Source organism: Betta splendens, chromosome 12, assembly GCF_900634795.4.
Source record: "Betta splendens chromosome 12, fBetSpl5.4, whole genome shotgun sequence".
NCBI lineage: Eukaryota > Metazoa > Chordata > Actinopteri > Anabantiformes > Osphronemidae > Betta > Betta splendens.
Genome location: NC_040892.2, coordinates 10,472,112 through 10,500,003, shown reverse-complemented (window position 1 = coordinate 10,500,003; position 27,892 = coordinate 10,472,112). Strand labels below are relative to the sequence as shown.

Genomic DNA, 27,892 nt, shown 5'->3' with positions numbered 1-27,892 from the left:
CCCGTTTAGATGCCACTGCTGATGAACAGGAGCAGACTGGAGGAAGAGCGGCTCCACTGTAAACGCTGGCTTCTGAGAGCTTCACGCCTCGTCATTCATTTGATGGGCGCGCAGGCAAACGTGCGCGGGGAGACGGAGCGGGTCGCGAGGACCGGCCTCAGAGATCCAGATGCTTCCTCTTCGCTTTCCTCGTGTTTACATTCACACACAAACGGTTCACGGTTCAAATTTACCATCTGGGACATTTGTTCGACTTGGCAGGATGTGCCTTCTAGCTCCAGCCTCTCCTCAGGTTAGTGGACTGATCCCAGCTCAGCTCAACAGCCTCCTGGTGTAAATGTGGTCAGTTAATGAAAATAAAGAAGACAGCTTTTGGTCTGATTTCTCCTCCAGCACCATGATCTCCTGACCACTCCTCTTCTTTTTGCATCAACACTTATTTTTCCACCCTCATCTCATCGCTTCCACTCTAAAGGCCCTGCTGCTACTACTGCAGGCCACGCGTCCTATAAGGCAATAAATCTTTGATTCATGCCGTCCCTGTGTTTTTCATGAGGCTTCCAGGTGTCGACACGGAGCACTGAGATGCAGCAGCGTTAGGACGTCCTGTCTCTTATCACTTCCCTGCGACGCCATTGTTGTTGCTCAGTTGCCAGGAACACTGTCCTCCTCCTTTTTCACGTCAACACTCATTGTCCACTCACCTGCTGCGGGTCTTTGACAGACGTGCCAGGACTTTACAGTTCATTGCGATTGGTTCCAGAGTAAATCCCACGATTTTATGCTGTTCGTTTCACGGTGTCTGTTCTTCTGCAGCTTTTCATGGCACCAACTGGAGAGTTTGATGTGTCGATAACTAGACGCTTAATCAAGAAATTTCCTTCAAATGTTTTCTTTTTTCTAATTTAACTCCCCGTTTAGTAGAAACCCAATGGAACCTTCAGAAAAATTTATTTTAATTTCTAGAGACAGATTATGTGAAGGAAGGAATAGGAAGCTGTAGCTGCGTCATATAAAGATGTCTTTGCCGTGATTCATAGTGAATAAATAATTGGCTGTAGTCACAGAGAAGAATGGCTGCAGTCGCACAGCAGGAAATCCCAACGCTAGAACGCCATTAACTTGGCCTGATAAGGTGACGGCCCCCAGCGTCTGGCCTTTCATGTGCCCTGCAGCTCCTCTTCCTCTGGTGACTGAGTCCACCTGTTCCAACAAACACAGGAAGCGGCGCGGTCATCCAGTCGACAGCTCACCGTGCAGTCACAGCCCAGTCATCCCACTTTCATTCTGAGGGCAGCCACTTCACAGTCATAAGTCATATGTCAAAGTCATATGTCAAAGTCATATTTAACAGGCCTGAAATCAAAAAGTTCACGCTGATATCAAAACGTTTCATAAATGTCGCATAAACTCCCGTTATGTCAAACTTCTGATGCCGTGCTCTCGCTCTTCTCCAGACTCCTCTCGGCGGCATCACCGTGGGCCTGCTTTGAGTGACGGAGCCATTTTGCCCCGTCTTATCTCTGCCATCAGCTCATTTCCTGTGCTCAACAGCGCCATTTCCCGTCCCTGTGGAGCACAATCAGAAAGATAACACAACGGCCCAAGCAAGTCTCCGTCCTCCTTCGTTCCCTTCTTCTCCTGATTCTGTCTCACCTCCTACCACCAAACAGTGTCTCTCTGTATTAATATTGTGTATTAAATATTACTCGTCACTAACAAATGCTATAATTCAGATGGCATAAATAAAAACAACCCTGCTCGTCTTTTCCCGTCCCGACTCCCATTGTGCCTTTTTCTGGTAAAATGGAGACAAGCCTCGCTCAGAACAATCAGCGCTTCCTCCTGTGAGGTGAAATGCTTGGCAGGAGCAGAGGAATCGTCATGGAGCACATGGAATGGACTATTGTACACAGCTGAACCCGGCCTTCCTGAGCCGGATCGTTTCCCATAACTGTAGGCAGCGTGCGACCCTGAGCCGCATCTCTGCCTGCGGGGAGGAAACGCTTGTACGTGCGCGTGGTGCATGTGCAGCACAAACACAATGTGAGCTCATAAGCAATCCTCATAAAAAAGTGCAGGGAAAAGGGATTAAGTGTGACTGACCCCAATAACAATGAGTCTTACGTCTGACCGGGTTTAAATCACCTCAGTCTGACCTGGTCCGGATCCCATGCCTCCATTTTACTGTCACTGAATTCCCCTCAGTTTGTCTGAGGTTCAGGCATGAGGACAGGTTCTACTTGACTTCACAGGACAACACGATGGATTAACACTTGAAATGAATCTAACCTGTCTCACAGCGTCAATATGCTGACGACACTCCGCGTTTTGGGCATGATTCATCCAGCGTGCCCCATTTCAGTGATTCACTCGCTGCGTGTGCCAACTTTCCCTTAAATAGACACAAATGAAACCAATGTCACCATGTTCAGCAAATGCAAAGATGAGTTCTCTGCACAGCTGCCTTCCTCCCTTTGTTAACCAGCTACGCTAACTAGAAACCGCAGGGTAGCGATGTGTTGCTGCTGCTCTGTGGTGCGGATGTAGCCCAGACAAGTGTTATAAATAAATAAAGAGCAATTACAGAGGTCACTGTGATCCTGCTCGCTGACCTGGGATCAGAAGAAATCCATTTTTGTGTGATGGTGGGAGGTAAAGTGGCTCATTGTCTACCACCACCACCCATGCGGGCCTCACAGGAAACAGGGTCGCTTGAATGGCAGCCTGCTCCTGCCTCCAGCCCACATTGCTTATTGTTCCCCTGCTCTCTCCTCCTCCCGCAGGTAGCAGGTCAAATCTCACCAAACCTCACAGGTTGTTTTGTTGTGTTTGAATCAATCACTGTCTCTGAGCTCTGGGGTGGTTCCTGCTCCAGAACAACGCTGCCTGGTCGATCATTGAGTTGTCAACAAACAGGAGGCACCCAGACGATAACAGTGATACAGTTTACTTTGACTACAGACATATTTAGAAAACAAACATCTACATCTTATACTCTGCCTTTAATATGTATGAAGTGAAGCAGAAACAATATTGAGTAAATGTGTTAGGTTTTACAAAGGTGAAAGCGCCAGTGTATTTTCACACCGTGGCTCTGAGTGGCATCTCACTCAGCAACACAATGCAGCATTGTGTTTGCACTGAGCTCTTAGCAGGATGTCAAATTCAGTGTGAGAGTTCAATCCTGTCTGTGGGACAGTCACAAAAATCAGCCTAACGTATTTAACCCTGTCTATAATAACAATAATAATAATAATAATAATAATAATAATGAGCTACTGTGCCAGGATGAACTGTTGGTTTGATATAGAAAACAAACCACATCATCATTTTACATCTTTGATTCGTTTGTGCATTTATTTATTGGTGTTAAACGTTGGTGTCTAGGCTCTTTAATCTGAAGGAAATGATGTCCTTTGTATTAAGCAGCCTGCAGCGCCACCCTCTGGCCTTTCACGTCAACTGCAAGCACTCTCACACAAAACAATTCCCATGACCAGCGCAGCAGTCTGTGAGCAGTGCTGACGGAGAGTCTGGAGCCAGGGTGACTCGTTCTCGGGCTTTTTGACCGTTCATTTGCTATTTTGCGCGCATCCTGCGCCGCTGGTGGCGGTGATCCTCGCGCAGTCTTCATCGAAGGGACCAGAGGCTCCAGACCCGCCCCTTTCATCCAGCCAGGACGCGCTGTCCGCAGGCTGCGTCCGCGATGACGGCCAACAGCAGGCACAAGAGCCGCGCGCCCCGGCCAGGTAAGAGCCCGCAGGTGGATCCGGAGCCTCAGCCGCTGCTTTGGACTCTAATCCACCTGCTCTTTTTATTGTCTCCCCCCGGAAACGCCCGGACGCGACTGGGATCTGCGCCCAAAACGGACCGTCCCCTGGAATTTGGCTGCAGATGATGGAGAGGTGAGAGCAGCGCACCGTCCAGCGTCCGTGTGTTCGTGTCAGAATGAAGCCCAGTGACGCTGACCCTGGTCCTTAGACAGGAGAAGTTGACCAATCACCTAAAGCTGTTGATGTGTGGCTTGAAAACGGCTAAGACGAAGAATTAATGACCAAAATATAAACAGCCTGGTTTTGGAAAACCGTCCATCACTGTTTTCCTTGCGTCCTTTTATTTGAGGCTGTTTTGGGGTCAGTCATTTCGCTTCCACCGGAATGCTATGCATGAAACAATTTCTAAAAAATACCAGTCAGGTAGGATTTTAAAACTAAACATTTTTCTTAGAACATTTCAAAAGTAGATGCTGCAAAAAATCAATATTTAGTTCACTCCGATCTGAGATGCTAATATTTTTTCCTTATGCATTTTAAATTTTGCCAAATCAGTTTAACAAATTGCTGCTTCACTAACGTGTCAACGACAGTGACAATATTCCTTTAACTTTTTCATTTGTTAACAGACAGAAGCAGCAAATCCTCATTAAAACATCATTCTTTCCATCTGTGTTACTACATCCTGCATCTCCTCTTCACTGAATGTATTTTGAGATCTATATCCCTCAGATCCCACAAGCTGTTTCATGGTGCTTCATGGTTTTCGTGTCCTGCTGGAGTCTGAGTCAGAGCAGCGGACTCAGACGCAGCGTGGTGTTAAGCAGCAGTCTGGATCTGTGAATTTCTGTGATGTGTGTGCTTGTGTGTGTGTGTGTGTGGGTGGGACGTGCAAAACGCCAGGATGGAACCTAAAGGCAGCACACACACAACCCCCCATCACACACATCAGCTAGCTCGCCTCCCCAGGCTGTCAAGCTGCAGCGCCCGGCATCACATTTGTGTCCTCAAGCCGAAACATGTGCAGGATGGGAGGAAGTCGCACACCAGCTGCCTCCTTCAACAGTGCAGTGTTCCTCTAGTGAGCGTTTTGGATAAAACCTGCTTCACTGAAGCCTGTTCACTGGTCAGTTGTGTTAGATGGGTGAGGTTAAGGCTGCAGCATCAAGAAGCGCATCCAACAGCCAGTAAGGCATGAACGCACAAAAGGACCACAACAAAATGCACTAAAACCCCTCAGAGACAGGAAAGGAGGCCAAGCATCCACTAAGAGGCACGACGTGACAACTGTGTGTGACTCAAGCGGCCGATCTCGGCCTTCTCGTGTCCTAGATGCGTCTCCCAGCAGCCGGAAGTTCTAGTCATTCATTTATGATTATGTCGACAGCGGAGAGGAGGCAGCGCTGGATTTGAAATGGACTGAACCTAAATGAAGCTCTACTGTCATATAAAGGGAATTAAAGGATAAACCTTCCTCCTCCTCCTCTCTCTCTATTCACCCCCCTCCTGTTGTTGTCAGTGCAGCTCTGCCTGCTGGATTATGAATACTTGAAGACCCTCAGGGGCCTCGCTCTCAGTCTCTCCCTTTAACATTTCACTAACGCACGCACTGCATCATGGGAATGTCCTACTAACCCGTCAGGCTGAGTTGGCCGCTGGTGCTGGACCCTGCCTCGACGCTGCGCTGATGCACGTCTGTTGTTTGCTCTCCAGGAAAAGGACTACGTGGGTTTCGCCACGCTGCCGAACCAGGTGCACCGGAAGTCGGTGAAAAAGGGCTTCGACTTCACCCTCATGGTGGCAGGTGAGGAACGGAGCGCTGCTCCATGCAGTTTCTCTCCCTGCAGCTCCATTAGCGCTGTGCCGGCGTGTGTACGAGATCCAAAACACACACGCACACGCACACGCACACGCACACGCACGCACGCACACGCACGCACACACGGACGCACGCACGCACACACGGACGCACGCACGCACGCACGCACACACATGGACGCACGCACACACACACACACACACACACACACACACACACACACACACACACACACACACACACACACACACACACACAGCCAAGCAGGATGCCTGTGTTTGGAGCATCACACCTCCTCGCCAGCTCGATTCTCACAAATTTCCTGTGAAATCAAATTTTGGCTGAAATCTGAAATGCTGCTCCTGAGGAATGAGACTGACTTATCTCCAGAATATTTAATTATGCCTTAAATCCATCCGTGGCACGTTCTGTGAATGATGCTGGGGAATCAAGCCTCTCCTTCTGTGCTTAGGTCTGAGGCTTCTGCAATGGGAGCTGGGATGATTCTGATCATCTAACCTTAGTTTTTCTGGGGCCATTGAGTCAGCTGACGGATCCCCAGGATCTGGATATGTTGAGCGTGGAAAGCAGACAACCACAGTGTGATATCAGAGTCAGATTAAATTTGTAAAGTGCATCTGGCAGCTTGAGTTCGATCCTGATGTGTCAGGTTGCAGTATTTTGTCTAAAGGAGAGATATTTGTACAACACAAATATGTGTGTGTGTGTGTGTGTGTGTGTGTGTGTGTGTGTGTGTGTGTGTGTGTGTGTGTGTGTGTGTGTGTGTGTGTGTGTGTGTGTGTGTGTGTGTGTGGGTGTGTGTGTGTTCCAGGTGAGTCGGGCCTGGGCAAGTCCACCTTGGTGAATAGCCTGTTCCTCACTGATCTGCATAAAGACAGGAAGCTGCTCAACGCTGAGGGTGAGTCATCACTTAGTCAGCGTCTCCGTACCCGCCTTCCTGTATCTCTGATCACAGACTAAAAATCACCTGCAGGGGGTGGTGGTGGTGGTGGTGGGTGGTGGGGGGTTCAGCCTGTGTCAAAACTCTCCATCTGTCTGCAATTTCAGAGCGCATCAGTCAGACAGTGGAGATCACCAAGCACACGGTGGACATCGAGGAGAAGGGAGTGAAGCTCAAACTCACCATCGTCGACACCCCGGGTTTTGGAGATGCAGTCAACAACACAGAGTGGTACGTAAGCAGATGAATGACATGACAGGAAGCAGACGGGCAGCGAGGCCTGATTGAAGCCAGTGTGTGATGGATGCTGGCAAGAAAGCGCAGTGACTGCAGCCGCTGAGTCGTGGAAGTGGAAGTGAGTTTGTGTCGTGTTCCAGCTGGAGGCCGGTGACCGACTACATCGACCAGCAGTTCGAGCAGTACTTCAGAGACGAGAGCGGGCTGAACAGGAAGAACATCCAGGACAACAGGGTGCACTGCTGCCTCTACTTTATCCCTCCGTTCGGACACGGGTAAAGCTTCACACACACACACACACACACACACACACACACACACACACACACACACACACACACACACACACACACACAATGGAAGGTGCCCGTGACCTCCGTTTGACCCTGTCATCCTCCTGCAGCCTGCGCCCAGTGGACATAGAGTTCATCAAGGCCCTGCAGGACAGAGTCAGTGTGGTGCCGCTCATCGCCAAGGCCGACTGCCTCATGCCCAGCGAGGTGAAGAGGCTCAAAGAGCAGGTGGCTGACTGAGCTGATCCAGGACCAGAAACAGGAGCGTCCTCTCATCCTGACTAGGAACCAAAGACAAAAGGCCTTCCTGTCATATTACACTTTGCGTCTGCACTTTATTATTCATTCGCTGACTCACATACTTGTGTCCCGTCCCGTCTGGTGTGTGTTCTGTCCTTCCAGCTGAGGGAGGAGATTGATAAGTACGGGATAAAGATCTACCAGTTCCCAGACTGCGACTCTGATGAGGACGAGGAGTTCAAGAGACAGGATAAGGAGCTGAAGGTGACGTCAGTAGGGTTCTACTGGGTCTCGGTGGCGACTGTTCCTGGCTAATGGAGACTCCCGCTGGTTGTTGTGATGCAGGAGAGCACTCCGTTCGCGGTGATCGGCAGCAACACGGTGGTAGAAGCCCGCGGTCAGCGAGTGAGGGGCCGTCTCTACCCCTGGGGCATCGTGGAGGGTAAATCAAACTCGCCCCGCGTGTCCCCGGCGCTCCTTTTGCATGACGTGCATGTCGAATGTCGTCCCCTTTCGCAGTGGAGAACCCGTCCCACTGCGACTTTGTGAAGCTGAGGACCATGCTGATAAGAACCCACATGCACGACCTGAAGGACATCACCAGCGACTGCCACTACGAGAACTACAGGGCCCAGTGCATCCAGAGCATGACCAGGTGCGTATGAACCCGGGCTCCCGTAGCGACCAGGCGCGTGCAGCGACCGACGTCTCTGCCTGCTGCGTTCCAGCAGGATGAACGCAGACAAGCGGGTGGAGAGCCCCGTCCCCGTCCCCGTCCTGCCGCTGCCCACGCCCGACGCCGAGACGGAGAAGCTCATCCGGCTCAAAGACGACGAGGTGAGCGGCTCGGCGCTGAATACTGCATGGCAGCGGGCGTTACGCAACGACGCGACCCACATGCGCGCTCACGTAAGCTCCCTCTCGTTCCCTCTTCATCCGCCCCGCCGTCGGCGCCTCCGCCTGCGCAGCTGAGGAGGATGCAGCAGATGCTTCAGAAGATGCAGCAGCAGATGCACGAGCAGGACCTGTGAGGCCGCGGCGCCCGTCACGGCGGAGGATGACGGGGCCAACGCGCCTCAGCGGGGCCCGAGGTGAAGAGCAGACAGAGTTGACTGACAGCATGCCAGGGGACGCACTTAGCATCATTTAAATGTGTTTTGAATGACACCTTTTCAAACTTTACCCTGTAATGCAATGATGAGCCACGCACATAGAGCTACTGTAGGCAATAGAGAGTATGCTGCACTTTGTTACTGTAGATCACGGTAGATTTCCAAGTAGCTTTTGTACCTAAAACAATAAATGAGACCAATTGACTCGGCCCTTTACTCGTGCATCCGTCCGTGCATGGATTGTGTGTGTGCGATAGTGTGAGAAGTGACACTAGACTGAAACTCGGCCGGTTATATCTCACTCGCAGTCATTGCTGGTTTTTGTTGACAACTTGTGGCAATTCTTTTACCACCACATACTTAAACTGAGCCTTTAGCTCATAGCTGCCTTGTTTGATGAAGCCACATCCGGTCTTTATTTCTTTTAGCTCTGCTTTTGGTCTCCCCCATCAACCGACGGGAGGCTTAAATAAAATAAATAACGACTGCTGACAAGACTCAGCACGTTCCCCCAGAATCAGAGTGAGGTTCCATCAGCCGCTGGTCAGTCTCAGTGTGTGTGTGTGTGTGTGTGTGTGTGCGTGTGTGTGTGTGTGTGTGTGTGCGTGTGTGCGTGTGTGTGTGCACGCCCCGTAAGGACTTAGTGTTTGTGGTGATGCATGCATTCGTTCGACATTCTCCTCCTTATGTTAATTCTTCATATCCATATTTTTATAAAACAGCGTTGCATCGCACAATCATGAACGTTATAAAAACAATGCTATCGTACATTAAAAGCTGATTTAAGCAGAGTTACACAATGTCAGAGCAACTAACTGGCTGGAGTCAGGGGGGACTGAAAAGACCATAACGGACACTAATAAGTGAAACCTTAATAATGTGTAACCTGTGCAACCATAACAATAAAAGGTAACGCACCTTTACAACATGACATGTAACTTGTGACATGTAGGTAATAAATAAAAACAACATAGTAACAGAGTTGTTCTGGTCTTTTTCTATGGATGATGTTGTATTTGTACTGGACTTGTGCTGTTACAATTATAAGGTGCTGTTGGTCACTGGGACTAAAACTACAACATATATAACACCTTGTGTGGGTTGGTTTGCTGCTAAACATTGAGATGATCGATTAGCTAATCACCTAATCCTGCAACGTTAATAAATAAAAACCAGCAGCTTTGGTTTAAGGACTCATGGTGTAGGTTTGCCTGAACAGACACAAATTTCAAATAGGACGGAATGAAATGCACAGATCCCACTCAGTACCGCCCCCTCTGATCAATTTAACAGCTCGACCTAATTGGCGAATTAACTGGCTAATTTTAATAACAGGCTACAGCAACGTGCATCAGATGCACCGCATCGGACCCAATCAGTCAGCTGACAGAGCCACGCAGCCACATCCTAGGTTCGAGTCCGAGGATCCGGACCGCGGAGCGGGGCGCGCAGAGCGCTGAGTCCGGTCCCGGTGCCTCCTCCTGTCGCTGCCAGCTGTTATTTCCGCGTGAAGGGGGCAGGACGAGCCGCTCGCCAGCGGTGCAGCCGGACGCTGCGCGCGGCGTTCCAGCGCGTCTCTCCTCGCGGAATGCAGCACGAGACGGTAAACACGCGCGTGTGACCGGAATGGAGCCGAGCGGAGGGGGCGAGAACGCGAGCGGCGCGTCCCAACAGAGCACGATGTGGAAACAGTTTCAAGCCAGAGCCAAGCCGCTGCTCAGCCCCAAGCTGAGCGCCAGGGAGCCGGAGGACAAGAGGGAGCGAGGCGTGTGGGGCTTCAGGAGGACCAAGCGGAAGGAGAGCGTCGCTCTGGACCGGGTCATCTCCTCCTCGCAGCCCGACCTGCTCTTCTCCCCCCGGGGCGACGCGGACGCCAAAGACGCACCGCTCTGCGGCAAAGCGCGCGCGAGCGGCTCCGGACTCGGCCGAGAGAAGCCGGCGTCCGTCAGGCACAAGTCCGCGCGTCCGAACAAGCCCACGGTGTCCCAGCTGGTGCAGTGTCACCACAAGAGCTCCTCTCTGGGGTCTGCGTGCCTGGAGGGGCTGTCCGAGCCAGCGGGCGGCAGCGGCGGCGGCGGCGGCGGCGGCAGCGGCAGCGGCGGAGCGGCAACAGCTGCTGCAGCGGCGGCGGAACCGCAGCTGGAGAGCAGAGATGAGCAGCCGGTGAGCTCCTGTCACACAAACGCAGCGGCCTGACCACATGTCACGATATGCATCTGACACGTGGCTCAAAGGGTAATTTATGTTCAGACAGGTTTGCAGTGGATTAATCACAATGACTGTAGATTATGAGCAGAGGCAGCTTTAAGGGCAAAAGTCATCTCGGTCAACTGCACAAACCACAGCCTCCGAAACAGCAGGGCCTCGTCCGCACCTTCATCTACAGACTAGAAAGTAAAAAACACACGCACTCGGAACTAACAAATCATTGACGTCAAGCAGTCAAACTGAGCAGCTCTGACTGTCCTGTCCCGTCCAGGTGAGTAGAATGAGGAAGCTGCAGCAAACCCAAGCGTGAGTGTGTTTGAGGGAGCTTGTGTTAGATGGTTGTTTTACAGTAGCAGAGCACATCTGGAACCGAAGAATGAGCTGCCTGAGGGCTCTGTTCTGGCTTCAGCTGAACCTCTGTGTGTGAAACCGGTCGTTAGCTGCAAGCTGCTGTTAGACTGTGTGTGTGTGTGTGTGTGTGTGTGTGTGTGTGTGTGTGGACCTTCATCTGATGATGATAGTGACAAAGGAAGCAGGAAACGACTGCGATGTGTGGCTATTGAACCGTCTGCGGTTCCAGCGGTTAACAGGGCAAACAGCCGGGTCCGGTCGGACGCGGTTCCTCTGTTTGCCCGGGCGTGTGTGTTGATCTGAAGCGAAGCATCAGCTGTTTGTCCGGTTTGTGGCACGCGGCTCCTGGGTGTGAGCGTCGTCGCCTCTCGTCCTGAAGCGCTGCGTCGCCTCGTCCTGCGCGGGACGCATCCCTTTAAATCTGCCTGTGACCTTAAGAGACTATAAATTCCCCTCATCCCCGTGCAGCCTGTCAGTCAGGCTTATTCCACGGGAGGATTAGCAGATCCAGCCCCGTGGTGCCTCCTCCTGCTCCCTCCTCACCTGTAGCTCCATCCTAACTCTAACACACCTGGCTGAGCAGTCAACCTGGCGTCCCAGCCTCCATGTCCCGCCTGAGCCTGGATCTCTTCCTGAGCGAGGCCGAGCCCCGGCTAGCGATCCGCGGGTTGCTCCGCTACGCCTCCTGCGATGACGCCGCCTCCCTGGCCTCCGCATGCGGCCGGCTGCTGTCGGTGAGCGAACCCTCAACAGCCCCGTATAGTTACCGTTCATATTCTGCAGTAGACATTCACATACCCGGGTCCATTGAAATGCATTAAAATCGGCCTTAAGTTGCTTTATTATGTAAGGACTCGAGTTAGGCGACGGAATATAGTTAGTAACAGGATAAGCTGTGTTATGAGGAGGATTAAGAGCAGTCAGGTGATACAACAGCAGTAAAGCACTGTGACTGACAGGGTCTGATTATTTTGAGACATGGACACAGACATGAACATATTATTGGACCACGAGGCTTCTCTTATTGGGTCAGCGCTCATCGCCCACCTGCAGCCATCGACCCACATGTTGATCATGGTCTGTTTTTATTACTGTACGTTTGAGTATTTTCAGGTCACTCAGTATTGAGTTGCCAAACTGATATGTGAAAAAAACACCCAAATGCTGCTCATGTATGGACCAGATAAAGAGGCCCTGAACGCTGCACGACAGCTCGCCGTGTTTCAGCGTTTCCTTATCATCTGCACAAGATGCCGAATGTCGTGTGAGCCCCCGATTGCGTATTGATCATCGCATGTCAGGTGCACGCAGAGATCCTCATTCTGCTTCCACAGCGGCATCAACATGTGGATCGGCCATTCGAACCAACCCCTCGTCCAGCGTAACGTAAGTGGCCACGTTTTCCCTCGCGCCTTTGGGTCACAGCTGCCGGACTCACATTATTTGGCGTTTCGCTAAACAGGAAGTAGTGAGATCAGTTTGCGGCACCACCCCTTTCGCTCCGAGATCGCGGGCGCCTGCCATTAGCCGCCACTTCCTGCTGAAACCAGCAACAGTTACGTCCACAACAACTAGTACTACACAAAACGGCAGCGCTCGCTACGCATCGCGCTCCTGCAGCACAGTTTGTTGGTGGGTGTAGTGAAGAAGACGTGTTAGATTGTGCTTTTCATCTGGAGTCAGTTCATTGAGTTATTGTGTAATTTATACTTGTTCCCATAATTGTGGGAAGGGTTAGTTCAGGGACACAGGATGCTCCGGTCGATGAGGTATCATCTTCAACCCAAACGTAAATAAATGTGGATCCGTGGCGCTGATGGGATCGTGTGTGATCTGACGCTATTCTCAGCTCTGTGTTTTGCTTCCACAAGACAGTTAATCCTCCCTAATCGGCCTGGTTACTGCTGGAACCCCCCTGACTCAGCTCTGCTCTGGTCACTGTGTAGTGAAATCCTTCATTTGTCATATGTCAGTTCCAGTCAAACTGAAATGTACCACTTAGTACCAGGCAATAGACCAGATATTAATAATAACAGCTCTAGAGGCTTATTGTTACGGTCTTCTTGTTCGTCATCACGTCTGAACTCACTCACCCCTCGTGTAACACGCTCCTGCTGAGGATGGAGGCTTTCAGCGGCCGTCCTCCCACCAGTTGCCCGGAGGATTTGCTAAGTGGCAGAGCAGGACTTGGCACATGTCAGAAGTTTTCGTTGTGGTGAAAAAGTGTTTCTCAACGCGACCGCTGCCGGATGTGGATCATCCATTTCAGGTGAGTTACTGGCTCCTGAGCCGTGGATGAGGCAGGCAGGTGCATCCATCCCTGCTGTGGATCAACAACAGCTGTTCTAGATGTTTAGAAAGTGTCCACCCATTCAGTCCCACTTGTCTATATTCAGGCGCGTAGGTGATGGTGGAAGCAACGATTGTAGAATAATGGAAAAAACACCAGCAACTGCACTTTGGTCAAATGGAAGGAAGCTGCTCTCTTGTAATTTCCTGTCAGTGTTTCCCCTGAGATGAGTGAGCTGAATTAGAAGCTCTGGTGTTAGTCGTCGGCTAAGACAACACAAATACGGCCATGATAGCGAACGGCGCGTCTCAGTGAGGACAGATATGTTCTGCGTTAAAGCCTGGGTGAGTTTGGAGCGCGCGGCGCGTTCGCTGCTGAGCGGCCGGTGTCAGATTGGGCTGTTTTTCGTCTGTTTGCAGGGAATGGCAGCTCCCCGCTCCTCCTCAGGGGCCCCTCGTCTGGGGATGTACAAGCTGCAGATCGAGCTGAAGCGAGGACACAAGCTGGCCGCCCGGGACCGCGGAGGTAGAGTTCCGTCCGTCCGTCCGTTTGACCCGTCATGGCCTCCGTGCGTCAGCTGCGACTTTGTCTCCTCAGGCACCAGCGACCCGTACGTGAAGTTCAAGCTCGCTGGGAAAGAAGTGTTCCGGAGCAAAACCATCAATAAGAATCTGAACCCGGTGTGGGATGAGAAGGTGACGCTGGTGCTGGACAGTCTGAGCGAACCCCTGTATGTGAAGGTAAAAACACACAGACGTCACCTCAGGTTCATTGCTCTCATTGAGCAGCACACACAGTGGGGATTCATGCGTTTGTCGCTCCGTTGCAGGTGTTTGATTACGACTTCGGGCTTCAAGACGACTTCATGGGTTCCTCCTACTTGTACCTGGAGTCTCTAGAGCAGCAGAGGTAGACATACACAGTGCACCCAGTGCTGCATGACAACACATGGAGGAGCTTCACTGCATAGATTTCTATTTACCTCTGAACACTGACCTCTGCTTTTTACTGCACTCGTCCAATTCCCAGTCACTTTATTTTTCCCAGCGTTCAAATGAAGCTACTCACATCTGCCTCTAACAGGACCATACCTGTGACTCTGGCGCTGAAGGACCCTCAGTACCCGGATCAGGACCTGGGCTCGCTGGAGCTGGCCGTCACGCTGACGCCCAAAGACAGTCCGGTTGAGGAGCGGCGAGACTCAGTGGTACGTTCACGGGGTCTGCTCTGCAGCTGAGTACGGGTTTTAAATGAAAAATGAAACGTATAAAAGCTGTCTTCCTGTCAGGAGGCTTTAGCTTCTCTGTTTCCTCCAGCAGAGCGAGGTTAGGGCGTATCGGTGGAAACCCTTTGTGAATAAAGTGAGTTTGGTGGTGATTAGGCTGTTAGTGCCCTTTCCTGCTCCACCCTTTAGTTTAGCGAGGAGCATTTTTCTCATCGCAGAGAAAATCTGCTGATCGTTATCCATCCACCATTAGCAGCATTTAGCTCCGCTCAGTAATCGGAAGCCACAAAGTCCGTGTTTAGGCACTTTGACCCAAAAAGGTCCAGTAGATTCTCCACCTTTGGCCGTTGCTTCATTCTACTGAGCTCTTCAGTTTCGCCTAGGCTCCATTCGCATACGAGTGTCAGAAAATAGCCTCCAAATGCATCCTCAGGTCTCCCTTTAAACACAGTCAGGCTCATTCATCTTTTATTCACTACTTAAATTAATGATAGGTCAAGTCTGTGTCTGTGCTGCGGCTCCAGTCGGAGACGGAGATGTGAGAGGAGGAATGAAGACAACAGATAAACCAGACTGAGCCAGAGGGTGGAGCAAGGCCTCGTTAGGAGGATGAGAGGCTGTAGTAATAGAGAGTCAGTGCTGGTAGAGTTTCCCACTCATTTGAGTCTTCTTGTGCAGTGTAGTGACTTATAACCTACTTGCATCCTTCCCAGCTCGTGAGGAGGCATTTAAATAATGTCTGTTAATGTATGTTCAGACTATGCTGCCCAGGAGGTCCTGGAAACGATCCACCAAGGTAAATAATCCCTGTTGCCGTCTGTGTGTGCCGTCACCGCTTCCCCTCCCCTTCATGTCACTTGAGTCCATGCCCGTATTCATAGAGCCTCATATGAGCATCACATTGTAATGGCGTAGAGCAGTGACGGATCATCCCACGTGCTGTGTCGGGTCCCATTCTTCAGCTTCGCCAAATCTGCATCCACCCATGAAGCGCTGAGTAAAGTCCTGAGTGTGTGTTTGTGTGTGAACCAGCAGCAGCAGTCCATCAGTCTCTCAGAGCTGCATCGCAAATCCCAGCTGTGGAGGGGGATCGTAAGCATCGCGCTGATCGAAGGCCGGAACCTGATTCCCATGGACCCCAACGGGCTGAGCGACCCGTACGTCAGGTTCCGTCTGGGGCCACAGAAGTACAGGAGCAAGGTTTGTTCGCATAATCATCCTCAGAGGTGGTGTGTGTGTGTGTGTGTGTGTGTGTGGGGGGGGGGGGGGGGGGGGGGGGGTGAGAATGTTCTTACTGGGGCTTCTTCCCCTTCCTCTGTGTGCAGACGGTGCCGAAGACCCTGAGTCCGCAGTGGAGGGAGCAGTTTGACCTGCATCTGTACGAGGAGACCGGCGGCGTGCTGGAGATCACCGTGTGGGACAGAGACACCGTGAGGAGAGACGACTTCATCGGCCGGTCAGTCGCTCGCCAGTCGTGACTGCGCCGACGTGGCTGCGTGAATGTGACCCGTGTTCGCTGCGTTTGTGGCGCAGCTGCCAGTTGGACCTCTCCACCCTGACGAAGGAGCGCACCCATCACCTGGAGCTGCCGCTGGAGGAGTCCCGGGGCTGCGTGGTGCTGCTGGTCACGCTGACCGCCTCGGCCCACGTCTCCATCGCCGACCTGGCCGTCACGCCGCTGGACGACCCGCAGGAGCGCAGGGAGATCCTCAAACGATACGTGAGCGACGCTTCATCAGCTCCGGCACAGCTCAGCTCAGGTGGAAGGTGGAAACAATAATTCCCCTTTGCCCTTCACTGCTTCAGGGTGTCCTGAGGTCACTGTCCAACTTTAAGGATGTGGGAATAGTTCAGGTGAAGGTGATGAGAGCAGAAGGGCTCATGGCCGCCGATGTGAATGGTAACCAAACCAACAACATGTCTGATCAAGATGCTTCCTGTCACATCCTGAACCATAGCTTCACTCGGCTCCTCGTTCTCTCAGGTAAGAGCGATCCTTTCTGTGTGCTGGAGCTGAATAACGACCGACTGCAGACGCACACGGTTTACAAAAACCTCAACCCAGAGTGGAACAAAGCCTTCACCTTGTGAGTGTCCAGTGTGTGTGTGTGTGTGTGTGTGTGTGTGTGTGTGTGTGTGTGTGTGTAACCAATAACTGCTGTCTTTCTGGCAGCAACCTGAAGGACATCCACTCCGTGTTGGAGGTGACGGTGTTTGATGAGGACAGAGACAGAAGCGCCGACTTCCTGGGAAAAGTTGCCATCCCGCTCCTACGGGTGAGTCTGAGTCTGAGTCTAAGACTGAGTCTGAGACTGAGTCTAGTCTGAGTCTCAGTCTCAGTCTCAGTCTCAGTCTCAGTCAGTACATTTACTGGAGTCTTTCTAGTTTGCCTGCATGTCCATGTTGTGATTCTTTGTCCCTGGCTCCTCCTTCAGGTCCGTAACGGCGAGCAGAAAGGCTACCTGTTGAAAAACAAGGAGCTGACAGGAACGACCAAAGGACTCATCTACCTGGAGATCGACGTCATCTACAACACCGTGAGTGTGGTCTGCGCCGTAGCTGTGCGCTGAGTACGGAGCCTGGTCACATGACCCGTGTTCGTCTGCAGGTCAAGGCCGCTCTGAGGACCGTGACGCCCGCAGAGCAGAAGTATATGGAGGAGGAAGCAAAGGTCTCCAAGCAGGTCAGTTCCAGTAGATGCAGCACCGCTGTCTAGAGTGAACAGCATCACATTAAACCCAGTGTTTCTGTGACCTCCAGTTACTCCAGCAGAACTTCAACCGCGTGAAGCGCTGCGTCATGGTTCTGATCAGCTACGGCACCTACATCAAGAGCTGCTTCGAGTGGGAGTCGGCCCAGAGGAGCATCGTCTCCTTCGTGGTGAGAGGCAGCTCCTTGTTTCACGTGGCTCTGACCTGAAAACGAACCGAGCCGCTGATCGGGCGGCGGCGACGCTAAACCAGCCGCGTTCTCCCGCCGTTCCCTCCTGCAGCTGTTCGTGGTGGTCGTGTGGAACTTCGAGCTCTACATGCTGCCGCTGGCGCTGCTGCTGCTGCTGGCGTGGAACTACTTGTTCTCCTGGAGCAGGGAGAACACAGACGCGGTGAGATCATCATCCATTAATGCGATTTAACTGGGGGAAATGGATCAGATGGAGGAAGCAGCGTGAGACAGAACAGAACGATGCGTTCACTGGTCCTTAGTGCAACCGTGAAATGTCCTTTTCTTGCTGCAGTCAATGGAGGCTATGTTTGAATGGGAAGATGACGAAGAAGATAAAGAAGACAAGGTAACAGCATCATACTATGTTGTAATTATAATATGCATCCTATCAAACTGTTTACTGTCTTACTGGCAGGAGTCGGAGCCCAAAGGCTTCATGGATAAGCTTTACGCCATCCAGGACGTGTTCGTCAGCGTCCAGAGCGCTCTGGATGAGGTGGCGTCGTACGGAGAGAGGATAAAGAAGTGGGTACCTACCGGTCAGGTGAGTCTGGGCTGAAGGTTCTGGGCCTGAACCGTCTTCCTGCTCTTCCTCCAGCACCTTCACCTGGACCGTGCCTTTTCTCAGCTGGTTGGCCATCGCCGCCTTGTGTCTGGCCACCCTGCTTCTCTACCTCATACCTCTACGATACCTTGTGTTAGCGTGGGGTGAGGCCACACACACACACACACACACACACACACACACACGCACACACACACGCACGCACGTGCGCTCTGGTGAGAGGACTCAACACCGCCTCGTTTCCTTCCAGGCGTGAACAAGTTCACCAAGAAGCTGCGTGACCCGTACCTGATCGACAACAACGAGCTGCTCGACTTCCTCTCCAGAGTTCCGTCGGACGTCCAAGTGGTGGGTGGTTCCTAACCTGTGGGTCTCTGGCTGATGCATATATCGTATATCATATATCCTATATCTCATATCTCATATCTCATATCTCATATCTCATATCTCATATCATATATCATATATCATATATCATATATCATATATCATATATCATATATCATAGAGTTGCTTCACCCTGCTGCTGGTTCTGTGTTTGTGCTGGTGGACAGATGCAGTACCGGGACCTGAGGACCGACCCTGGACAAAGCCCCAGCAAACGGAGGAGGACCAACCTGAGCTAGCGCCTGTAAACGGTGTAAACTAGGTTATTTATATATTTCTTGGATATTAAAAAACATGTTAATTTTTTTGTTTTCTTATTGTGAAAAGGCGCATTTTCTAAATCAATGTCTGTCGTGTTTTTTATTCTGTTTGTTGTACTGAGTTTACACGTGTGGATAATGTCAATGAATGTACGTGTGTATCATACAGTAAGACTATGCATGTGTGACTCTGTGCTGCTGTTGCATGGACTCGTTGCACCCACAGCTTTTCATTGCAGGCTGTGTTGTGCTGGCTGCATGTTTTTCTCTGTGTTAAATGTCCTTTTACAGTCAGAGCTGCATGTTTCACAGACGCTGTCGTTGCACGTGACAGTACTGTACGTGCAGCCTGTACACCAACACACGCTCACGCATCACCTCGCACGGATGCGCATGGTTTCTGCTCCGCCACATTTGTTGGACTGCGTCTGTTGCTTTGCAGAATAAGATTAATAATACAAATGTCACATTTCACTAAGTTCAATCATTGTGCATCATTAGAGTGAAGCACAAATCTTCAGATGTGTGCATTTTATTGTGTAACTATTTGCTCATAATCAACATATTATTGAATATTTTTAGTTATAGGTTTTAGTTATCTTGCTAATATGTCCTGATTTCTATATAATACATTATGTTATCCATTACTATGAATGAAAAACCAATGAGGCTGGATGTAGCGATATGCAAGTGGATCTTCAGATACTGAATATGATGTTCAGAGATGACGTGTGTTTGTGTGTGTGTGTGTGTGTGTGTGTGTGTGTGTGTGTGTGTGTGTGTGTGTGTGTGTGTGTGTGTGTGTGTGTGTGTGTGTGAGTGTGTTACACTGTTTACTTTCCTGACTACTTCTGTCAGTTTACACATGCGCTCTTTGTTTCCTGTTGCATCATGGGTACTTGCTGCTGCTGCTGTGTGCATATATGCAAGTAATATGCAAGAATGACTGTAGCATTTATATGGTGAAATATATTTCTGCACTGATCAATGCGGTTCTCTGTGGTTCATGTCCACACAAAGCTATGTGTGATAACTGAGATGGTCAATATTAAACATAAACACAAGTGCTGGAAACTACATCACAAATGATAATAAAGGTCTACAGGTAAGGCCTCTCTGCCACTTTCTGGTAGTTTGGACAGAAAAATGAAAACATTGATGAAGTTAATGTTTAATCTAATCTTTTATATAATTTTTCCAAGTTCACTTCCTTGAATGCACTTGAAGCGAAAATCAGCCTTGTTTATATTAGCCCATATTTCCAGTTTCCTTCCTGACGTCACTGTGTCACATACAGTACAGATATAATCAGATGAATTGAGTCACTGACACAAAGAAAAGTTAAAATCCCGGAGATTCTCATGGACGTTCTGGATCTTTTGTCTCTGATATGAGGTTAAAGAGGATTATTTCAGTGGACGTGGAGTGAAAGTGAGGTGAGGAGAGTTTTTATATGATATATATAGATAGATATATATATATAGATATATACAGGACGCCCTCAGTAATAACCTGCTCTCCTCTTGCGTGCCACCAGGGGGAGCCAGAGCCTCTGTTTTCATCATCACTGAGCCACGCGTCAGGGCTCCTCCACTGGATCCAGCTGAGAGTTTAGATATTTCATCACACGCATATAAAACCTGTTTGGTAGTGATGGATACGCGCAATTGGAGAGAACCACTTTGGGTCAGAACTCCTCCGGTTCTGCTCAACCAGACCTTCCATCCTCTGTTAGCGGTGAGCCTCTGTTGACCTTTGATTTTGCCTGAATTTGCATGAAGTTCCTTTATCTGACCTTCACAGTTTTCACTGTTGCCACCTCCTAAATCAGCACCTAGCAACCGGATCTTAAAGTTTGGTGCAGTTAAAAACCAAGAACCTGCTACTTCCTGTTTGTGGCTTCAGCTTTTACCTTTGCATATTTATATTATTTCTACCCCTGGGACACGTTGAAATAATAACAGTGAGCAATAAAGTAAAATATCTGTCCATTGCATTCTTGCAACTCTCATCAACTGTGTTTATTTGTGTTGGTCTGGCTGCTGATTCACGTCTAGTCCTCAACCTCTAATCCACCCGTTTATTATCTGCTACTGCTGTCAAGGGCCTAAAGTGCTGGATCATCACCGGATTCTGGGATTGTGTTTAAATTCTTTTTCAGCAGCTGTAAATGTTGCATGATTAGTAGAACATTGTAGCCACACACTCCTGTAGTAATTTTGATGTTTTCAACAAAATCACCTCCACACATTCTGTTGCGACGTTAAATTGAGCCTGAAGCTCTGCTAATTAAAGAAGTTCGTGCTCGTGGTCCAACACTAAACCAAAAGTATAACCAAAATATTTCGCACATTTTCCCATACTTTTTTTTTAAAAATAAGAACCACACACTCGGGCTCATTTGTGTGCCAGCGGGCCGTCCCGTCTGCGCGCACATGCTCAGTGAGGCTGCGTTTGCGAGGCTTTAAGAGCGCAGCGGCAGAGCGACACATCCGGAGGAGAGGACAGCGCAGCCGAGAGCTGGAGCGGAACATCAGCTGTGCGCGTCGCACCAGATGAACCATCGCGCACGGCTGCGGAGCCAGCGCCGTGCTGGGCACACGGAGAAGTTGGGCCACGCCGGCTCCACTCAACTCCTCCGTAGTCTGTTTCCTGGCAGAGCCGTCATCAACTTGCCGTCATGGTTCTGAGCAAAGTGCGGACCTTGGCGGTCTACTTTGACAGCCTGAACGAGAGCAACCTGCCGGTGTTCTCCGGCGGGGACCTGGTGTCGGGGAGGGTGGTGGTGGAGGTGAGCGGGGACGTGCGCGTGAGGAGCCTGGACATCACCGCGCGGGGAGTCGCCAGGGTCCGGTGGACGGAGTCGAGAAACGCCGGAGCCAACATGGCTTACACTCAAAACTACACGGAGGAGGTGGAGTACTTGCACCATTGCGACACCTTGATAGGAGAGGAGAGAGGTAAGGAACTGGCTCATCGCGCTGCCACACGGCCGCTGTGTCCCTCCGTTTGTCGCAGTGTAGCGCCTAAAATGATGCGGGTCCGCCGCTCACCGCAAACTTTTCACGGGGGCTGACGTGCGTGATGCAGAACTTTATGGGTACAGAGGGGGCATCACGTCACGAGCCCCGAGAGCTCCGGTCCATCAGCGACTGGTGCTGATGCAACAGCTGATGTCATACGAGGCACTCGGACCTTCCACGCGCTTTAAAGGCAGCCGCGGCTGTAAAGTGGTTGATTGTGTTGTGCACGGGCTTCATCCTCACTGACAGTCTGCCTCAGGAAGAAGGAGGGAAAAAAGTTGAGGTCGATGAGCGACAGACTTCGCGTAAAAGCAGAAATCGAGCCCAAATTGACGGCGGCCGAGTGTGCGTGACGTTTGGCGCAACGTTCGCGTGAAACTGATGGAGAAAGAACCTTTTTACTGGTGACATCCTGAAGTGGGTTTACAGCTCAGGCAACTCCCTTTGTTAGAAGCGGTTCAAACCTGTTCAGAAACTGCCAGAGAGGAGGGAGGGAGGGAGGAAGGGAGGGAGGGAGGACCAGACCGACTGTGTACGTGCGTGAGGAATTACATCTGAGCTGCGGAGTAAATCCTCCTAACGCTCCCACAGACTACCTGCTCCGTGGATGGACTTGTGAACCATGATGCAAATGAGCGAACCAGCCCTTTAAGGCGTTTTGTGCACACGGAGAGCTCATGTTGTACGTTTCTGTCATCGGCTGTGACCCACAGCTGAGATACTGTTTCCCCTCTGGACTTGAACGACCTGAAATATTAGGGACTAAACCGCGAGACTGGACTGTGCATCACGGACGACTTTCAGGGATGGATGGACGGATGGCAGAGGTCAGAGGTCACGATAAAATGCAAATGACCTCAGTACAATAACACCTGTTTCACTTTCAGCAGTAACTGAAAAACAATGTCATCCAATATGATGTGAAGCTTAGAGTTGAATCTCTATCTTAATGAGCTGATTGTGCTCAGATGTTGTAAAATAAAATATATTCTTAAATTCTGAATTAAAATAAAATTTAGGCCTACTCATTATTGATTATTATTATTTTAGATTTAGCTACAGATTTTAAAAAAGGTTTATTAGTTGTTGCTTCTTAAATGTGAGGATATTTTATTGTTTTGTATAGACTGTTTTTGTATAGACTGATTGCTACATTAGCATATATTGTTAAAAATTAAATAAAGATACAGTCTGTAAATGTTAAAAAAGAAGATTATATTTTGTCATAAATACCATAATTGGTATTGGTCAGGCTTTAGACGTCACAGTCGGTTGTAACTGATGATTATCTTCATTACTCACTGATTCTTTGGTCAGTTAATCGTATAAAATAAGAGCTAGAGTTCATGAAAGCGCAAAGTGACGACTGAACGCTCCTTGTGTTTTCTGGGCGACAGCTGAAGGATAATTAGTGTCTTATGCCCGAAGGAAACGAAGCAGAGAAGCTTCACATCCACAGAAGTGGAGCAGAATCTCCCTCCATCAGGTTCAGATTCTCGCTCCATCTGCTGATTTCACCGAAAGCTGTCGTAACAGGACCATCAGCGTTTCCAGCTCAGGTGTGAGCTGCCGTCACTGGTTGCTTCATGTAGTAAAAGGCCCAGATGGGAGAATTTATGAGCCTTTATGACAGCTCTGAACAAGCTGTGACGGTGGAGCTCGTGTGTTTCCTCCAGAGTTCGTACCTGGAGTTCACGCTGGTGTACAACACCCTTCCTCTGGCTGCCTCCCCCTCCCTCCTCCCCCCTCATGCCACACACCACATGGTGGTGTCCGCGTGGGCGGGGCTTGCCGCGGCTCTACCAACCGGAGCCCGGCTGCTGGTGCGTGTCACGCCGTCCACCAATAGGAGGCCCAGCTGAGCTTCATGCGTTGGAGTTTCCAGTTAAAGGAAGCTGCTCAGTCTGGTTCATACCGGTCTGCTCCTGCTTGCTCCGTGTTGCCGGTGACTTGACAGTGGTGCACGCTCACACACACACACACACACTGATGCGTGTGAGCTGCTTATGGCGGCATACATATGAACACACTTTAAAGAGTGAGCTGGCAGGAAGTGGATCAGAGCAGACAGAATTTTAAACACCAGCTGTAAAAGACAGAGGAGCTTTATCTGTCACTACCACGGAGATTCACCGTGTTAATGAGCAGACCTGGACCAGAACGCCAGGTCCAGTGTTCTGAAGAGTCAAACGGACCCAACAAGCTCCTCCCTCATAACATGCAAGCCTCACAGTCCTGCAGTGAGGAGGTCCATTCACAGAACCATGGGGCCTTTTTCCCTCCGCGTTGGGGTTTGATGTCGGTTTGTAGTGATTGAATCAGCGGTGGTGCTTGTGTTTCAGATGAGGACGGTCCAGAGGAAGGTGTGACCGTCCTGCACAGCGGCCTGCACGAGTTCGCCTTCAGCTTCAGCCTTCCGCAGATGTGAGTAGCCGCCAGCACCACAGTACAGAGCAGTGGAGCCATTGGGCCAAGCACTGGTCCGTTCACAGCTGGATCCTCCTGGACCCACGGGTCCTAACCTTCTCCCCTCCTGCTGTGTTCCAGGGCTCTGGCCACTTCCTTCGAAGGGAAGCACGGCAACGTGAGGTACTGGGTGAAAGCCGAGCTGCACCGTCCATGGCTGCTCCCCGTCAAAGCCAAGAAGGAGTTCATCGTGTTCGAGCACATCGACATCAACACCCCTCTGCTGCTGGTAGGCGCCGCGCGCAAACCACCGCCCCCGCGGGCTTTTAGGGTGCAAACGCCAAACAACGGGTTGATTGTGTCTGAACAGGCTCCTCAGGCCGGTACAAAGGAAAAGACTCTGTGCTGCTGGTTCTGTGCCTCAGGTCCAATCTCCCTCAGCGCCAAGATCGAGAGAAAGGGCTACACGCCAGGTGAGGCCCCCGTCGCCCCCGTTCCTCCAACGTTCAGTCCTCGCTCGCCCATCGTGACTCACGCCGCCTCTCTCCCTCAGTCTGTGGGGCTGATCTCGTCTCCCCTCTGTTCCAGGCGAGTCCATCCAGATCTTCGCCGAGGTGGAGAACTGCTCCTCGCGCGTGGTGGTGCCGAAGGCGGCGCTGTACCAGACCCAGACCTTCTTCGCCAAGGGCAAGGGCAAGCAGATCCAGCAGCTGGTCTCCAACCTGCGGGGGGACCCGCTGCCGCAGGGCAAGAGCCAGAGCTGGGAGGGCAGGAGCCTGAAGATCCCGCCGGTGTCGCCGTCCATCCTGGACTGTCCCATCATCAGAGTGGACTACGCCCTCATGGTGAGGTGCCCGCACTGTGCTGCTGTTATTAGTCATGTAGTAGAGATGCGGCAGGAAGCCGCTGCTGACGCGATCCTCCGCCTCCGTCCGCAGGTGTACGTGGACGTTCCCGGTGGGCTGAACTTGTCCCTGTCGTTGCCGCTGGTGATCGGGACCATCCCGCTTCACGGCTGCGCCACGCGCACCTCCAGCGTCAGCAGCGGCTGCAGCGCCGCGGCCTGGCTGGGCCGAGCCGAGCCGCCGGAAGGTACGGCCCGCGAAACGCGCCAGCTTTCGGTCCCACGTGCGCTACACAGAGTCCTCTAACACCGGCTGTGTACACCCCCCCCACAGCGCCTCCCAGCTACAGCGACCTGGCAATATCAGAGTGTCACAGGCGGGATTGTCTGCAGGGCTGTGATAGTCCTGACAGGGAGGGAGAGGACCGCGGATCTCTGCTAGCATACATCACAGAGTTCAGATATCTGCCACCGCCGCTCTACTCAGAGGTACAAACAGGGTTGAAGCCAAGTCTCAGACCTTGACTTCTTTCCCTCTTCATTATTATCAGAAATGATCATGGGATGTTGCAATTTTTACTTAAATACTATTATTGAGATATTATTGAGATTCTGAGAATCTGCCCCCCCCCCCAAGGTTGACCCCTGCCCCGACCCAGAGCTGTGCCGGGCTGCAGACGTCAGGAGGTCCGACATGTGTCCGTCGCGCTGACGAGAGCTCCCACAAGACGCCGTCACCTTCAGCGGCCGGGCCCACGTCGCTTCTGCCCAGATCCTGTGTCCCGACCGGCGCCCCCTGACCCGAGAGAGAGAGAGAGAGAGAGAGAGAGACCTGCCGGCGAGAAGACGCCGCGGAGAGTTTCACGGAACTACAACTACGCAACTACAAACCAGGGCAAAAGGGCAAAAAGAGGGCGGGAGACGACACACGCGACCACGAGGTGAGCCTCCGCGCGCCAATGAGACCAAAAGCACACAGGCTCCAAAGACGGGCCCGCGCCGCCCGTCGCCTGCTGGCTTCTGCTCCGAACCGCAGCTCCTCTGGCTGGAGCTCCACGGATGTTTGCAACAATGACTGAGACCTGTTTACAGACGAATAAACCACATTCAGAATGTTGTTCAAACACGACTTCTTCCACCTAAAACCTACAAAGTGCAATATACTTTTGTATTTGTGACGTTTTGCACTAGTTCTTTTCATACACTCTGTTGCTCCATGTCTGTGCATTAATTATACTACTGTCATGATTTTACTGCTGTCATGATCAACTTTTGATAAAATAAAAGGTTTATTTTATAAAATAGCTGGACTTGTGTGGGGTCTTGCTTACAACCACATGAACATTTTCCCGGTGAGGGACAGGGTTTGCTTTCTTCTTCTCTCTCTCAAATAACGCAGAGCCTTTTTTTAGCTTCAGTGTGACTTCCTGGTGACGTCCTGAGGGCATCGTTGTGTCTGGGGCCGATCACAAAGAACGTCCAGTAAAATGGACACGCTTCTGACTTCTTTTTTGAGCTCACGGCTCCTCGAGGCCCAGCTGATCCGTACGTAGCGACCTGGCGTAGGCCGCAGCGGATGTGAACTGCTGACCTAATTCCCTGCTGCAGACGAGCTGGAGGGGGGTGCGTTGTGGGAAACGCCGATTTCATAACTCACGGCACAAAGGAAGCGCCTCTTACGTGTCCTCTGTCGTACTCCTGATGACTTCTGTTCATTCAAATGTGCGCGAGTCAGCGGTAAAAACGTCGGCCATGTGTGCGTTTAACTGTGTTTATAGGTTAAACAGGGATTTGTGGTACGAGACGCGGGTCAAGGAATCAGGGAAGCAACAGGCGCTCACCCTCTGTTTGGCCACCAGCATCTTCAGTCGGGATCCTTCACACTGTAAATGTCAGCACGGTGTAGAAAACAGCATCATCCAAACAGAACAACCTCAGGTTATGGATGGAACCACACGTACTGTTTGTCTTACTGTGACTGCACTTTACTGGAATATTTCAAATAGATTTTTCCACCATCAGGAGAAAACATACTTACAACTTCCTATTAACTTAACTGTTACGTTTTAATATAAATCATAATAAGCAGACGCAAACATTGTTATTAACCAGGAAGTAAATGGCAGCAACAGAGAACTGCAGCTGATTGGCTGATCTGACTGACCTCACCTGTTACTACTATTGGCTCTTTCCCAGGGGCCAGTAGTAGAGTCCGGTGTTTACCAGATGACTGGTCCTATTTGGAAATGACTCGTTCCCTCTCAGCATCACTGGTCCATAAGAGGAAGCTGAAGCTGGAAGTGAGCGATTATTTGATGACACATAAAGTGTGGGAGCAATAGCGGAGTTCACTGATGGATCTCTGTGGTCCAGTTACAGGACTTTTCTGAAGGTTGGGGCTTGTTTCTGGTTGGTGCCCCGTTTGCTGCTTCTTTTCATCAGAGAACCACAGAACCAACATGTTTATAAGGGCCGAGTTTTACCTTGACTTCGTTAGACAACAGTCACCTCCTACACACAATGACGGGAGGTCATGAGTGGTGTTTTGGCTTCCACTATGCAGGCTGATAAACAGGAACTGGTTTGAGCTGGATGATGCGACGCGGGCGGCGACGGCGGCATCGCGTTGCCAGTTTTTTCAGACTGACCATTTCTTTGTCTTGGATTTGCTGAGACACACGATCCTCGGGACGGCGTCTGACAAAGTCTTAAAGCACTTAAGCGGGTCATGCGTGTGGCGGCCTGGAATAGTTCAGCAGCAGAAAGTCGAGCACGGTGCTTCGCAGGCATCTGGGCTGTCGGCCAGCTGAGTGTCCTTGACGACTTCTGAACACTGCTCAGGTTCAACGGCTGAGTGTGACTCAACAGATTCTGGAGTCAAAGAGCTCTACTTGAATCTAGCAGTAGCTCAGACCGATTCCATCCGATGGGACAGAGAAGCTGCTGTGAAAA

At 51.0% G+C, this 27,892-nt stretch overlaps 3 protein-coding genes across 15 annotated transcripts; all 3 read left to right on the top strand.

The window, feature by feature from the left end:
* Positions 1-3,473: 3,473 nt before the first annotated feature.
* septin5b (septin 5b) lies at positions 3,474-9,419 on the top strand. Of its 2 annotated transcripts, none has more exons than XM_029170075.3 (12): positions 3,474-3,752; positions 3,898-3,908; positions 5,490-5,580; positions 6,428-6,514; positions 6,664-6,787; positions 6,934-7,068; positions 7,197-7,314; positions 7,489-7,590; positions 7,672-7,768; positions 7,846-7,981; positions 8,058-8,163; positions 8,295-9,419. In XM_029170075.3, exons 1-12 carry the CDS (start codon positions 3,710-3,712, stop codon positions 8,355-8,357), a joined length of 1,113 nt encoding a protein of 370 aa, XP_029025908.1. In that variant the 5' UTR covers positions 3,474-3,709; the 3' UTR covers positions 8,358-9,419. The 2 variants fall into 2 exon arrangements, with proteins under 2 accessions (XP_029025908.1, XP_029025907.1); XM_029170074.3 differs by having other exon boundaries at positions 8,055-8,163.
* Positions 9,420-9,560: 141 nt separating this feature from the next.
* Positions 9,561-19,655, top strand: mctp1b (multiple C2 domains, transmembrane 1b). Of its 12 annotated transcripts, none has more exons than XM_029170068.3 (21): positions 9,770-10,601; positions 13,707-13,812; positions 13,885-14,027; positions 14,117-14,196; positions 14,371-14,494; positions 15,270-15,308; positions 15,545-15,712; positions 15,838-15,968; positions 16,046-16,232; positions 16,319-16,412; positions 16,497-16,599; positions 16,686-16,788; positions 16,948-17,049; positions 17,121-17,195; positions 17,273-17,392; positions 17,505-17,615; positions 17,748-17,801; positions 17,871-17,980; positions 18,054-18,163; positions 18,271-18,368; positions 18,575-19,655. In XM_029170068.3, exons 1-21 carry the CDS (start codon positions 10,065-10,067, stop codon positions 18,644-18,646), a joined length of 2,667 nt encoding a protein of 888 aa, XP_029025901.1. In that variant the 5' UTR covers positions 9,770-10,064; the 3' UTR covers positions 18,647-19,655. The 12 variants fall into 12 exon arrangements, with proteins under 12 accessions (XP_029025898.1, XP_029025899.1, XP_029025896.1 ...); XM_041073088.2 differs by having other exon boundaries at positions 9,772-10,601; positions 15,548-15,712; XM_055513191.1 differs by lacking the exon at positions 9,770-10,601 and adding exons at positions 12,422-13,266; positions 13,394-13,631 and having other exon boundaries at positions 16,319-16,599.
* A 1,475-nt stretch (positions 19,656-21,130) lies between these two features.
* arrdc3b (arrestin domain containing 3b) lies at positions 21,131-26,244 on the top strand. The gene is made up of 8 exons (XM_029170073.3): positions 21,131-21,627; positions 24,033-24,114; positions 24,238-24,385; positions 24,467-24,569; positions 24,685-24,941; positions 25,035-25,188; positions 25,275-25,429; positions 25,578-26,244. Exons 1-8 carry the CDS (start codon positions 21,348-21,350, stop codon positions 25,650-25,652), a joined length of 1,254 nt encoding a protein of 417 aa, XP_029025906.1. The 5' UTR covers positions 21,131-21,347; the 3' UTR covers positions 25,653-26,244.
* The last annotated feature ends 1,648 nt before the right edge of the window (positions 26,245-27,892 follow it).

Excerpts from the sequence above, each read along its gene's own strand:
- septin5b (XM_029170074.3), top strand. The coding sequence starts at position 3,710 with ATGACGGCCAACAGCAGGCACAAGAGCCGCGCGCCCCGGCCAG. Across the intron at positions 5,581-6,427 it reads CTTCACCCTCATGGTGGCAG|GTGAGTCGGGCCTGGGCAAG; the intron begins GTGAGGAACGGA and ends TGTGTGTTCCAG. Across the intron at positions 8,164-8,294 it reads TCCGGCTCAAAGACGACGAG|CTGAGGAGGATGCAGCAGAT; the intron begins GTGAGCGGCTCG and ends CCGCCTGCGCAG.
- mctp1b (XM_029170063.3), top strand. The coding sequence starts at position 10,065 with ATGGAGCCGAGCGGAGGGGGCGAGAACGCGAGCGGCGCGTCCCAACAG. Across the intron at positions 13,813-13,884 it reads GGCCGCCCGGGACCGCGGAG|GCACCAGCGACCCGTACGTG; the intron begins GTAGAGTTCCGT and ends TTGTCTCCTCAG. Across the intron at positions 17,981-18,053 it reads TACGGAGAGAGGATAAAGAA|CACCTTCACCTGGACCGTGC; the intron begins GTGGGTACCTAC and ends CTCTTCCTCCAG.
- arrdc3b (XM_029170073.3), top strand. The coding sequence starts at position 21,348 with ATGGTTCTGAGCAAAGTGCGGACCTTGGCGGTCTACTTTGACAGCCTG. Across the intron at positions 24,570-24,684 it reads GAGAAAGGGCTACACGCCAG|GCGAGTCCATCCAGATCTTC; the intron begins GTGAGGCCCCCG and ends CCTCTGTTCCAG. Across the intron at positions 25,430-25,577 it reads CACCGCCGCTCTACTCAGAG|GTTGACCCCTGCCCCGACCC; the intron begins GTACAAACAGGG and ends CCCCCCCCCAAG.